Source organism: Leptonychotes weddellii, chromosome 13 (genome assembly GCF_054177405.1).
Source record: "Leptonychotes weddellii isolate Sample4059 chromosome 13, ASM5417740v2, whole genome shotgun sequence".
Taxonomy (NCBI): Eukaryota; Metazoa; Chordata; class Mammalia; order Carnivora; family Phocidae; genus Leptonychotes; species Leptonychotes weddellii.
The window spans coordinates 10,326,889-10,342,173 of NC_138381.1; the positions used below are offsets into that span (position 1 = coordinate 10,326,889).

At 36.6% G+C, this 15,285-nt stretch overlaps 1 protein-coding gene across 1 annotated transcript in view; it reads right to left on the bottom strand.

Annotated features, from left to right (window-relative positions):
* CDH7 (cadherin 7) overlaps nucleotides 1–15,285 on the bottom strand; it is a 115,749-nt gene that overhangs the window by 35,087 nt on the left and 65,377 nt on the right. The window contains exon 6 of the mRNA XM_081801057.1: nucleotides 8,474–8,727. Within this exon, the coding sequence (XP_081657183.1) occupies nucleotides 8,474–8,727 (254 nt within the window). The remainder of the gene's footprint in view (nucleotides 1–8,473; nucleotides 8,728–15,285) is intronic.

Genomic DNA, 15,285 nt, shown 5'->3' on the forward strand with positions numbered 1-15,285 from the left:
AAGCTTTTAGTCCCTGCCACTTATAACTCTACAATTCAGCTTCTTTTCACTTTTTCCCAATGCTCTTCTATCTAAACTGTAGGTCAAACTGATGTTTTAACTGATAATTAAAAAGATCATTTGTTATCTCCATTTCTTATTCTTATGTGTATCCTCATGTTGGTCCTCCTGTACTCCATTTTTCCTCGTTTCCAATTATTTTAGTTCGGTGTTCCTTGAATAGTCCTCTACCATTAAGGCAGCAAGCCTCTCCAATTACATTAAGAAAAAAAAGTTGTTTTCTTTTTTTTTAATACTCAGGGAGTCTCCAAGTCCCTCGATATGGAGCAGGCACAGAGGGTTGTCTTGCCTTCTCTAACTCATCCCCATCTTTCCCATCTTTGAATGCCCTTAGAGCCCTCACACCTGAGACTTAATTGCCATCCTGGAGAACTGCGCTCCTGCCTAAAAGCAGAGACCCTCAGGCCTCAGAGTTTTGGGGCTTTGCTTGTGGAGAAGAGCAAATGGTTTAGAATGTGGTTGGTTTATTTGTGAGGAAAAGGAAGACTCATGGGACAGGGTCCTGCCATACATCATTTTGAAGAAAATGGGTAATGGTTGAAAGCCCAAGAATAGTATCAGAAAGCAGAAAGATTTAAACCTAAAAGCTAAGATTTTTAAATTTTTATCAACCCAACAGTTTTCTTCACCCTCAATCCACGCATCTCCCCCCTGCCCCCATAGTATCAAGTTTCTCTTATATCACACTAGTAATAATTTTGGAAATTATCATAAAAATAATGTAGAATGATGTGATGTGACTATGGGACCCCAGGATTCAAAGTCAGGAGACCCTGGGATATTAGCACCAAGCTTGATCTGACTACTTGTGGGAACTACCAGTCATTTAATCCCTCAGCTCAAATTTATTAATCAGTAAAGTGAGTTGAAATAGAGATCTCTAAAATTTTATATGTGTCTGATCTTAGCAATTGTCCTACATTATCACAGAGAGTCACTGCGTATTTTTCTAACTGTAATTTCCCTAGGATCAAACCAAAAATTAGTGCATTTAGTACAGGGAAATCAAGGGTGTACCTATAGTATATTGCCAAGAAAAAAAAAATTCTTAGTCAAGGCAAAATCTCTGAAGTTTAGTTCACTAAAGCCATTCTGTTTTTAAAAATATAACAAACACATATAATCCATAATTGGCCTTTCTTGGTTTGTATAAAGAATACAGGCTGTCACTAAAATTCTTTAATGTTTAATGCAGTGAACAGTTGGAGGACACATATTTGGATCTCCCTGTTCCTTAGATCTTACAACTTTTTAAAAAAAATTATTTTATTTTAATTTAAACTAAAAACAAAAACTAAAGCAAAAACAATTTACAAATTATGCCTTTTTAAGAAACTCTGCAGTATGTAGGATCTGTGGACTTTGTGCTCACAACCACAAACCACGTAGTAGGAATGAAAGAACAAAATTTATAGCCACGACCCTGCCACTAACCTACTATATTTATTTGAGCTTTCCATTGACCATTTATACTCTTCTGTTTCTTTAGCTGCAAAATGAGAAGGTTTTGTGAGATGATTTCTCATTTCCAGATTTAACATTAGATGTTTTAAAATAAGTTTTTGTATACAGTATCTTCTATAGCTAGATAACAAGAAGGCTGGGACCACATCTTAAACATCTGTATATGCTTAGTGTTCTGTACATCTGCTATAAAATGAATTCCTTAATAAGCACCTGTTATTATCATTTCTGCTGTTTCATAAGCTATGGAGATCAATCAAAATGCTCTTCCCAAGGAGCATTCTTATTGCCCAGCTATTGATATGCATGTCAATGCTCTAAAATAGGACATGTGAGTGAGTGGGCTAGATTAACACAAATGTATCCCTGCTACTCCCCACATGGCCAAAGATAATGTGATAAATATACATGGACAAACCTGAACAACAGAAATAGCTGAATGATTTGAGTTGAAACCTTAATCTCTTAAGATATTTGTGTGTGTGTGTGCGCACACGTGCGTGCATGTGTGTGTGTGTGTGTGTGTATTGCTGCAAGGAGTAGAAAGGTTCTGATACAGACCTTGCTAAAATCCTGGAACCACATGTTCTAACTGTGTGACCGAGGTGGGGGGGGCAGATTTATTACAATAAAGAGATGATAATACTTGCCTTATAGGACTTTAACCAGAAATTTCTTTAAAATAAACCACTGAGTTTAGTACTTAGTGATGCCACTGTTTGCATGCTCACCCCCTTCTGATAATGACAACTCAATATTCCTTTGGCAATTTAAACCTTCCCAATCTCATGCAATCTTGACAGTACTCACAATCAAGATGCCCAGAACTTCCTGGGTAAGAGACAGTACACACGTCCTAAGACAGGCCAAAAAACTTTCCAAGAAACTGTGAACCTTAAACAGAGGGCCATGAGAAAAGAAAAGGGTTGGCATGGGTTCGTCCCACTGCCGCATCCTCAAAAGACTATTTGCTCATTCTTGCTGCTCATATTTATAGAAAAATCTTACTCCTCTCTTTTCTGAGGACCGGCTATTCAATTTTTCCTTTAACTCTGTGAGCTATCCCCAATTATTTCAATAAATTCCTTTTCCTTTTTTCTCAGTTACCAATGCCAATTTCTGTTATTGCAACTAAAGAATGGTAACAGTACAGTTCAAGATAAATATAGCTCCTTAATCTTTCCACCTCATGTATAGTTCCCAAAGACTCACACCAAAAACATTATGGATTTTGTATTCTTCTATTCATCACACTTTTCAATAAGCATTTTAAATGTGGAAAATACTATAAGGGACAAATCAAGAGAAATGTAATCTTTAATAAATTCATTTTACCCGGAGTCTTCAAAAAAGCTAACTCAGAAGACCTTTGCTCCAAGCCGAGTTCTAATTCCAGAGCAATATCATAAAAGATGGAGAAATGGATCAAATAGATTAGGAATTTCCTACTTAACACATTTTGAAAATTATCTCTAGATCTTAATTACATTAGTATAACAAAAAACACATTTTTAAAAATTTTCACCATACCCGAACAGATATATTTTCATTTTTAGTGCTCATATTAAATTGGGCAGCATTTTGAAATGGATTATAGCTCATGTTTTCCTGATAGAATTGATTTCTGTTACTGTTCACATGAACCACTATTTTTCTGTATGTTACTGGATAATTTCTTAGAAAATCAGATAGTAACAAATAATTTAGATTAAAGTAATATGTACGAATATATGCATGCATATAAGCTCCTTAAAAAACTACACACTGAATTATTCAAACATCCCAAATGCGTTCATACTAGTCACACTACATAATGTAATATCTGATACTATTTTGTTACCTTTGATCTGAGAACATAAAATACCAGGAATGCCAAAAGAGCCTGCAGGTTAAGTATTATCATGGTATCCTTAAGCATAAATACAAATGTAGTTCTGTATTTAAATTGTTAGAAATGCTGAAAATAATCCCCATTAATTTTTATGAAACCCTCTTCACATCTGAGCTTATTTGTAATAATATCACGTTTCAATCCATTGGCTATTTTTAGTATAGGGACTTTGGGCTTGTGCTGCCTATGGAAGTAAATCTGCTGATTTCATAAAACAGCAGTAGACTCTTAGTATATAACTAAATAAAACATAAACAGACTTTGCATAATGTTTTCTTGTTTTGTTCAAATCCTGCCATCCCTCAAAGCCCTGCTTATGCTATCACTTGTTCAAATGAAGCCTCCTGTCCGGTGAGCTCAGAGTGATTACCATTTATCTCACAGTTGGCCATGTTACAGTTCTGACACTGTCTTCCCTCATTGTGTTTAACTTTTATGGGATCTTATGTCTTCAACCAGATTCTAAGTTCCTTGAGGTCAGATAAAATGCTTTATTCATCTCTGTTTTTCCTGTCAATTTTCTCCCTAGCACTGTGCACAAAGCAGGTTCTTAATAAATGTGTGTTGGTGCACTGCTCCATCTCCCAGTGCTGACATGAGGAATGAAGTGTGCTCCAGACTCTAGGCTGCTCTTATAACATCTACCACCTCACTGATGAAGGTGAAGTTTCTACCATTCAGAAAGATGATCAAAATCATCAGCAGAATATGACCTGTCCTTCCAAGTTCAACAGGTAAACCCTGATATTTGGTATTCAGGACCAAAATTTACATGAACTAGTAAACAACTACAAAAACATAAAAACCAGAAGTATGCTAGACCATAATTATCCACTTTTGCTTTTGAAAAAGCCTCTTCTTCTTGTCTTGTCTTCCCCCGCCCCCCCCCCCCGGCTAAGTAATCTCAACTATCATCTAATTTCCACTTTTGGCTTCTAGTTTCTATTTGGGAAGAGGAAAACAATGTATACATGACATGGTGGGGGAGGTAACAAACCTGGATGCTAGACAAGCTATAACGAAGATACAACAGTTCACAATAATGTTATATTCTTGCTAAGCAATGGGCTCTGAGTTCATTTAATCTTTCCACCTAGTGCTACTATACTTCTAGATGGCCAAAATGCTTTATGGTGATGTAGGTGTCTCAGTCCTCTTTAAAGAAAGGGCAGATGCACAGAGAAGAGTTACTCATAGCTTTGGCTGGTGTCAAAAGTAGGTAAAAATAAAAAGTGCTGAGCAAGGCAGGGATCATGTAAGAGGAGGCTCTCAATTTTGCCTTGCTGGAGGACAGTAAATGTATTTCTTTCTAGAATTCTAGTCTCTCACTCCACATATTGGTAAATATTCCAAATATAAATAGCATATGCTAGATTTTAGTATTATACTACAAAAAATGTCAATAAATTTAAATACTAATTATCCAACTTCCCATCCTGGTTTACAATTCAAGTACTATTGGCCTAATTTTAAGCAATTACAATGAAACAAATACTACTTTCCCATTCCTCTAAGAACCACAATGTGAGCACAAAGCTCACAATCCTAAGACTCTTCAGGTTCTATCTCAATCTGGAAATTCACTTATCCTAGGATCTCAGCAGACCATGCCCCCTGCCCATCCATGGCATGTGTTGAAGGAGGGCTTACAGGGCACCTGGGTAGCTCAGTTGCTTAAGCGACTGCCTTCAGCTCAGGTCATGATCCTGGAGTCCCTGGATCAAGTCCCGCATCGGGCTCTCTGCTCGGCAGGGAGTCTGCTTCGTCCTCTGACCCTATCCCCTCTCATGTGTTCTCTCTCTCTCATTCTCTCTCTCTCAAATAAATAAATAAAATCTTTAAAAAATAAAAAAAATTAAAAAAAAGGAGGGCTTACATTTTGATAGGAACTTGAGTGCCCAATGCAAACACATATTTACGTCCATTAAACTGCGTATATTGTCTCTATATTGGAACATATTGAATACAAAACAAATTTCAATACGGATCACCAATACAATTGCTTGTAAAGTATGTCTCCTTTTGCTGACTTACTGATCTTGAAACAAAAATGGGATGCAAACACAAAAAACTGTAATAATAGCAATGTACAATGATAATACTTCCTAATACTAAAGTCATGATTCTCAGTTTAAAATCATTAGTTACTTTCCCTTTATTACTTAATGTTCAAAAAACTTGGGATAAAGCAGGGATAGGGTTTGCTTGTCCTTCTTACTGGGCATAGGGAACTTTAGGTGGCTAAGTGGCATTCCGTAGGTCACTCGGTAAATAGCAGCACTGAGAAGAGAACCAGTATTCTAGAAAATGCACAGGAGTACACACTCATCAAACTACAAGATGAGGAACTTGGCCTCTTAAAGGATATCACAAATAAACAGGAGAGGAGAAATATATCAAAGACAAATCCAGAAAAAAAATCAGCCATGAATGACAGAGCGACCTTATAAAAAATAGTATAAAAATGTTTCAAGAATACAAGTAGTAAATATTAAGTCAATAAATTAATTTTACAAAAGTAAAAGAAATATATACACACACAAAAAAAACCATTTTAGTCCACTTGGAACAAAGGCTGTACCTCTTTAATTGTGAGATTAAGGTGTTCAAAAACTGACATAAGCTAGTATTAACCTGACCTTTCAGGTCACCTTCATCAGCCTTAAGAAAATATAAATGAGGTAAAAATAAATTCCTGGCCAGCCTCTTTCATTGATGAAAGCCACAGAGATCTTTACCTCTAAAATCAGCAGAGTTCACTTTCTGACCTTTCTATATCTGTGCTTCAGTGAGGAGACCTGGAGGTCACTTCATCTCTAACTCAAGTCACTTACCACTTGGTCCTACTCTCCCTTCTTCCCCAAATTATTATATAATGCTGCATTTTTTCAAATAAAATATTATAACAAGTGAAATATCGATGTGGAGAGGCTTTAGCAGGATGATACACAAGGAAACGGGTAAAGGAAAAAGAAGAAACAAGATTTCTTAACTTCTCTCATTCGAGTACTGAATTATGTTATGTATTAGTGTCTCTTTTTTTATATCTCCAACTTCATGAAAGCATTCTCTTTCTCCCCATGAAATTAAATGATTTAAGCAGAAGTGAGACTATTCCAAGTAGCTGATCTATGCCTACAATCATGCTGTGTCTGATCATAAGAGGAGGAGACTTATATGTTTCAGTAAGAGAGGTGATGCTATAATAAACCCCAAATTCAAGTGTTCACAAGTCAACAAGACTTGGTGGATGGAGCTATGCTTAAGTCAGGAAACTGTTTTGGCAATGAAGGCTGGGCTATTACAGGGAGAAGGGGAAGGTTTGTTCTATCTGGTACATTTGTGACTTTCAAATGTTCTATTACACAGAAGATTATATTCTTAGGAATAGTTTATGATCATTGTGTTCAAAATAATAGTCATCCATAGAGCCTGAATTTATTGTATAGATGGAAATGATGAGTATGGCTTCATTTTTTTTTTAAAGATTTTATTTATTTAACAGAGAGAGACACAGCGAGAGAGAGAACACAAGCAGGGGGAGCGGGAGAGGGAGAAGCAGGCTCTCTGCGGAGCAGGGAGCCTGATGTGGGACTTGACCCCAGGACCCTGGGTCCATGACTTAAGCCGAAGGCAGACGCTTAACAACTGAGCCACCCAGGCGCCTAAGTATGATTTCATTTTTGAACTAACAATTATTTTATGCAAATTCTACATTAGTGGGGCGCCTGGGTGGCTCAGTTGGTTAAGCGACTGCCTTCGGCTTAGGTCATGATCCTGGAGTCCCGGGATCGAGTCCCGCATCGGGCTCCCTGCTCAGCAGGGAGTCTGCTTCTCCCTCTGACCCTCCCCCCTCTCATGTGCTCACTCTCTCTAGCTCATTCTCTCTCTCAAATAAATAAAATCTTTAAAAAAAATTTCTACATTAGACTATGATATTAATAACAGACAAAAGAGAAGGAAAGGAGAGCAGTTATATATGCCTAAATAAGCTTATTATTTTAGGGAGGTAAAAGATTATGCTTTTCTTAACTAAGAATCATTGTCTAAATTACAGATATTTTTCATTACACTTTGTCGTCAATGTCCAAACTTAGCTCAGAAGTTAGCTCAAAAGCACTTAGCATTGCCAGATAGCAGTTAAATCTAAAAAACTGTGGTTAGCTTATAAGCTAAATATATCTGAATATAAAACCTTAACTGATTTTTGTACTTTGACTTTGTAAAAAAAAAAGTCCAAAATGTCACATTAAAAAGTTTTACTTATGAATGCAAATTAAGACATGTAATACAAAGTAATTTCAAGTATATTCTCTGTAAAATATTCACCTAAAAAGATGTATCATATGCACACACATACTAACACACACATACACAAAAACATACATGTAGATCTCAGGTTGTAAATTAGAAGTAAAAAGTGTGAAACTGAATGTTGTGGTATTCTGAAGTGCTTATCTATCATCACTCTGTTAGTCGTAAAGAGATCAGTTGCTTAGAACCATGTGTCTAGTCTCGATACAGGACTATTGATAAAACATTTGAAAAATAGTCCTTATACAGTATTATTTAATTTTTTACAAGTGGAAATAATAAACTAAAAAATATGCTACCCAAATAGACCAATATGTAAAAAAAAAAAAAAATGATTTGCTTAAAAGTTAATCCCTAATTTTAATTGTTTATAAAATTAGTTTTCTAATATATGTCCATATCCTACAACTGGGACATACATCGCTTCATCTTTGAACACAGTTTGCTTTGAAAGAGTTCAGGATAATTGATTCAATAGGAACATCAGCTATGGCTTGTGGATGATAATGAATGCCTAGGAATATTGCTACATAATAATGGCCTTGAATAATCAGGTGAAACTTTTTTAAATTAGTAAAATGTCGAGTTGTTCTGATCCTGTTTCACTTCCACTGCTATGGCTCAGTATATATACAAAACTGGTCTTCATTTGCTGTGAATCAAAAGCATCATAATATAGAAACATGAGTTGTGAATAAAGCACATTGTTATAAACTGCAGGAAAGAAGAGCAATGAGCTTTTACCGCACAGGGCTGTTGGAAGAATCTGGGTCATGAGCTGCTACAGTGCCAATGATATTCCCAACTTGGGTAGCTTCCGACACCTCCATGGGGTACAAAGGTGAGGAAAACACGGGGGGCTCGTCCACATCTTCCACAATTATCTTCACTGTTGTCGTGTCACTGAATGGCCCCAAGCTTAGAAAGCGAGGGTCGGCATCTTTGTTTGCAGCTTCTATCCGGAGTGTGTAACTTGTTTTGGCTTCAAAATCCAGGTCCTGTAAAGTTATTAGGGAAATTAAATTACCAATTAAATAGTCAGCTAAGCAGAGCCTTTTCATTTATGAATGTTAATAAGCATAGAAAGGACTCAGCCACGAAAATGCACCATCAGCATTCACAAATAATAAATAATAATGCCCATCAGAATCCTTGCTGCTTTTCTGGGTCATAGACAATGGTAAGTGCTTTGGAGCTAACTTAATCCACTCTGCTGCCGTGCATTGCATGGGCAAAAGCAAGTCTTTAGAATATTATTTGAAAGACAACCGATAAGGCTGAAAACTCTTTCCAACAGGGACATCAATATAATATCCTTCAACCATGTAATTTAACTGCACTATCCAGGGGTGCACATTAACAAGAAAGAAAAATATAACTTTCCACTGGATTTCTCATTTAAAAGGTCATCTTTATTGATTTCAGGGACTCCATTACAATCCTGAGCTTTTAGGTGCTCCAAAGGCAGCCACACTGCATAGGTGGGATGTTGAGTTTGTGCTGTCTGAAAACACAGCCAATTCTCGATGAAGCACAATTTCTTTCTCCACAATTCCTCAACCAGTATACACTGTGTCTCTCTTTGTATCTGATGGTTGAGAGTTATATTCTAAAATCTCAGTTCTGCAACTTTCCAAGAGGATTAACATGTCAACACTTTACTCAAAAATAGTGACCCAAGTTAAACCATTTGGTAGTTTTAAAAAGTTGTAAGGGCAATTAAATGTTGTCCTAGGAAAGCACCATCTGTGAAAAAAAAAATTATATATACAATATGCTGAAGTTGTTTGTGACAATAAAATGCTTCTCTTTTTCAAGGAGAGAGAAGAGAAAGAGAAATGTTTTCTCTATTTTCAAATACAGAGTCACAGATTTTTATGACTTTTTTTTTTAAAGATTTTTATTTATTTATTTGTCAGAGAGAGACACAGCAAGAGAGGGAACACAAGCAGGGGGAGAGGGAGAAGCAGGCTTCCCATGGAGCAGAGAGCCTGATGCGGGGCTCGATCCCAGAACCCTGGAACCACGACCTGAGCCGAAGGCAGATGCTTAACGACTGAGCCACCCAGGCACCCCAGATTTTTATGACTTTTGATCTCAATCTCAGCACTGAAAAACTGTCCCAAAATATTCCTTACATTCAAGGAGATAAAACAAAAATAATTTTTTAAAAAGTAAAGAAATGGACCGAAATGCTACCAAATATAAAGCATGGTTTACTTAATTGTAATTTTTACCTAACGGTTATGTAACAGAAAAAGTATTAGGGAAAAGGGGACTAAAATAAACAAAACAATGTAGTCGTGTAAATAGAAAATAGGATATATATAGAGAGACCCACTGTATGTATGTATGTCTATATGACAAACAGTATATATATGTACTGTTTATATAAAACATAACATGTGCACACAGAAATCCATGTACATACAAAATATACAAATATAGATGTGTGTGTATTTGCAGATATATGTTACATAAAAGTCTCCATGGCTCATCTCCGATTAATACTGAGGGAAAAATATATAAATCAATACTCAAAAATAGATTTATAGTATCTAGATCAGGGAGCACTTACTAAATGTTTACTAGCTTCACATCTGTCTCATCCAATAGATTGTAAGCTCCAGACTGTCTTGTTAATTACTAGCATTCCCAGGGCCTATTATGAATTCAGTACATAGAAGGGGCTCAATAAATTCTTGTTGAATTAGAAAAAACTAGACCACAGATATCCAGGACACAGAGCCTTAAAATTGAACTATACTTTTGCCCCAGGGAATCCTGATAGCCAAAAGGAGGGGTGGGAGAAGGAATAGTCAGGTATATTGGTTTTCTTTACCACAAAACACTTCTTAGAATTGCTACAGGAAAATGCAGTTTTAATTTTCTGAGCTTTCATATGAAAATGCAGGGGCATGTGGTACACAGTGCCCTAAACACCACCTTATTAACAAATTCAGTGATATTCTGATGATGCTATTACCTAAAAATATTTCCAGTGCAATGGTTCTCAACCAAATGTGAGGATCAGAACTACCCAGGGGAGTTTTCTGACACATATGTGGCCCCTTCAAAGAAGATTTTGATTCAGCAGATCCAGGAAGAAGCCCAACCATATGCATTTTTAAAAGGGGGGCCCCTGGGGGGCTCAGTCAGTTAAGCATCTGCCTTCAGCTCAGGTCATGATCTCAGGGTCCTGGAATCGAGTCCTGCGTTGGGCTCCCCACTCCCCGCTCCACGGGAAGCATGTTTCTCCCTCTCTCTCTCTCCCCTGCTCATGCTCTCTCTCTCTCTTATTCTCTCTCTCTCAAATAAATAAATAAAGTCTTTAAAAAAAGAAGGCTCATTGGGTAATTGTGATGCAAAGCCTCTTGTAAGAAGGCTGACCTCTGCATTAACACTGTGTTGTACCCATACATGTAATCTAGTATTTAATTTGGGTATTGCTAAGGATAAAAAAAAATTCCTTACCTAAATGCATTTACTTATTCCAAACATACTCACAAATAGCTTGGATATTAACCTGTGTACTTTGTTCTTATATTACTTATAAAACTGACAAATAATGAGAGAAATCTTATTTTTATATCGTATGTGTCTCTGTATGACAGAAGGTGTCTTAAAAATCCTATTTACCATCTCCTTTTAAATCAATTCAAAACCACAACCACTTTTAAGATATTCATTCAGCTCTATCAAAAGGGATAACAAGTATTTCTGTATTCAAGTAAAAGTTTGGCATATGAAAGAAAAATGTAAAATTTACTGCACAAATGAATGCGATTATTTTATAGCAACTTTTTTTTAATGTGTCTAAAAGGCAACAACATGAGGTATAGACATCTGGATGCCACTGAGTCATAATGAAACACAGTATCATGCATGATGATTGGTTGCCTAAGAGCTATTATGACAATAGAGCAATAAAAGAATTTGTATGAAAGGCTATGAATCAAGATTACAGACAAAAGAAATTGCTACACAAAATGATTTCCAGAGCAAATCAGAATCAACCAGACATCTACTTTTCAAAGAGGGGTGTGGTGTGATAGATAGGGTTGTTAAACACATTGAAGAGAAAGCTTTTGCAATAAAATTTTAATTCCTATTTCTCTTTCTTACTGACTTCTATCTAAGCAATACGTTCCATAACCATTAGATTTAATGAACAGGGTTTTACTTGGGGAAAAAAAAAGAAAAAGTTTAACAACTGAGAAAACACAGAGTAAAAGGAAGAAGATAAAGGTAATGTCTAAATAGATTCTATCCAATATTGGAACTACATATCACTGGGGACTATATATAAGTGGAAATTAAACCAAAACATTCTTCACACTGTGGCCCACGATAGCAAGCAATAAAGGGTGAATAAGAACCCGGATTCAAATGGGAGTCACGCAGACCCAAGCCAGTGACCCCACAGAGCCTTTCTGGGACCTGTAGAAGCTGTGCTTTCATCTGTCAAGTGACATGTATATCAGAGACACTGAGAGAAGAAGCTTGTTTGGTATATTATTTCCTAGACTATAAAATAGATCTGTTTACATTTTTGCCATCAGAGATGATGAACTGCAGGATTAAAAAAAAAAACAAAAACTACAGAGAACACACTGATGGTTAGCAGAAGGGAGGTGGGTGGGGATGGGTGAAATAGGTGAAGGGGATGAGCCCTGAGTAATGCACAGAATTGTTGAATCACTCTACTGTGCACCTGAAACTAATATAACACTATGTAAACTATACTGGAATTAGAATAACACAATTAAAAAAATAAGCAGTATATCTAAGGCAGGGGTGAACAACCTTTTCCTGTAAGGAAATAATACTAAATAATTAGGCTTTGCAGGTTGTACATTCTCTGCCACCTATAAATGAATTAGTGTGGCCATGTGCCAATAATGCTTCCTTTACAGACAATGAAACATAAATTCTATAGAACTTTCACATATCACACATTCGTCTTCCTTCCATTTTTCTCAATCATTTAAAAACATAAAACCATCCGTAGTCCTTGAGCTGTACAAAAACAGGCAGTTATTTGTCAACACCGATCTAAGGAGCCCAAGATAATAAGCTTCTTTTTCCAGACTAGATGCTCACCCTTCTTCCTCCCATCCCTTTTACCACAATTGAAATGAACTATTCACTATAAGCAGCACACTTTGTGTCTTCCAGTTCATATCACCTGCTGGTCCTCCTTTCACATAATTTTGTCTTCCATTTGTCTTATTAAAATCTCATGGAGACCCACTATCACCTTCTTTATTAACATTCCCATAATCCCCTTACCTAATGAATAGTAAAACTTCTTTATATGGAAAGCTAACCATAAACAGGAAGTTTTATACACATCTTTAACGTGCATTTAAAAAAGATGCAGGGCTGGTATTATTAATCGATGTGAAATCCAAACAGCAGAGAGTTCCAGTGAAAGTCCAAAGTTACATGTGTAGAGGGGAAAGACACACTATGTGAAGTTAAGGCCATGTCCACCCACCACCCATTTCCTTCCTGCTATAGAAAGCAGGCTCCAAGAGTAACTAGGGTTTCTTATTATATGGCATTATCACATTTAGGCACCTGCCCACCTGACCAACCTTATAGGTTTGCTGTAGAGTATTCCTAAATTTAAAACACTTAGAACATCAACTGACACTGAGTAACTGCTGTATAAATATTCACTTTGTTACTATTATATTATTCTTAGTGCCATTACTTCCTGCTAGATTATAAGCAAATCAAATGAAAGTTAAAATCATGTCTTCCTCCTCTATGTTTCGCCTGTGACACTTAGGCCTACGTCTTCAGTAAAGTCAGTTTATAATATGATGGCTTGAATTAAAAAAAGCAAAAAACAAAACAAAACAAAACAAAACCCATCATTAATAGTGGGGTCTGAATAGTTCCCCTGCCATTTTTAGCCTTTTGAAAAATAAAACCTAAGTTAAAACATAATCTTGAGTCCATTTAATAAAACCACTGCACTGCATTTTTCTTTCTCCATATAGCTTGGCTTCTGGTCTACAGCCAAATGTGCTCTCATTAAGCTCAATGGCCTCCTTTTAGATCTTGCACTTTTGGGCAATGCTGGTGTTGATGTTTAGGAATTGATCCAAGTTAAAGTCTTCTTTTGGAAATTGTTCATTCTGCTCTCCTAAACGTGGCATGGTACCAACAGGGCTGATGAGAGAGAGAGAGAGAGTGTGCGCACATACACACATGTGCCTGTCTATATATTTAGTGTCTGTTAAATGTTGATTTTGTACAAAAGCACTAAGACTGTTTGTCATTTTTAAAAACACTTCTTTTTCTAGAGATTCCAGCTGTCTTTTGGATCAAAGCATATTCTGTTGCTTTCAATATCTTCCCTCCTTGTTGATCAAACCAATATAAATCTTTTTTCCCCTAAGTAAATGGGCCTAAATGAGGCCATACCTATGGAAAAATAACCCTCAATCACAATTTTCCCTTCACAATTATTTTACTCTAAATAAATCTACTGTCCAGATCCTTAAAAGTGACCTATAACCTTGAAAAAGGTCTCTCCGCAAGAATAATTTTGTACAAATACAATGATAAGAGTTCTAAAGTGACTCCCAGAAGTACTTTTCAAAAGCAAAAAATACCTTTATTATGGACAACTACTCTGCTGCCTTTGTTTTCTCCCTTCCCTGGGTTGTGCCGGAGAGTCTTAATGTTTTCCCCCCTTGCCTGAATTTAGACAGGCTTCTTCCTGCTCTTGGCCCCTGACCTCCCCTTTCTTAGAGCAGTTAGTTTAGAAAACAGGTATTGTAAGTCCATTCTTTGCCCCTTTGAGATGGAAATTTTTTTAAAAGTTTCTTGACATTTTTACAGCCCAGGAATGTCTTCCTCAAGAAAAAGAGGGCACGTACTGCATGGAGCACTGGGTGTTATACGCAAACAATGAATCATGGAACACTACATCAAAAACTAATGATGTATGGTGATTAACATAATAAAATTAAAAAAACAAAAAACAAAAAACGGGGAGTCATTTCTTTGAAATGTCATCATCAAGGAAGATAGAGCCTCTAGTTGCTAGCTGCTGGGAGGGTAGGAGCCAACCTGCAGCCTGAGCCTTGCTCCAAGTTGTAAAACTACCTCCTGTCATGAAGATACAAGAAAATTTACTTTTCCTTTAGGTAAAGCCGATCAGCACATACAGATGCCCTATTATCCCCCCTATCCATCCACACTCTAGCTCTTAACTCGCCAGCCCTCTGTCTCACCTGACTTGAGTTTAGACTGAATTCTGGCCTCCTTCTCCTATTGCAATATCCTTGAAGCCTGTCTTATCCTGTTTAAATCTGTCCAGTGCAATTTTTGTTGACAGTTGCAAGTGATTTTACCATCTTCTGAAGCTTTTGTCTTGAAAACTTTTGTGAACATGAAACCTATATCCAGATTTGGGCAATAAGCTATTTTTATAGAGAATAAAGAAGGGAAAGATATGTTCCAAACTGTAACATATATAAGACTCTATATTTGGATGCACCATGTTGACGCATTAAAAAAAAAATCTAGGGACAAAC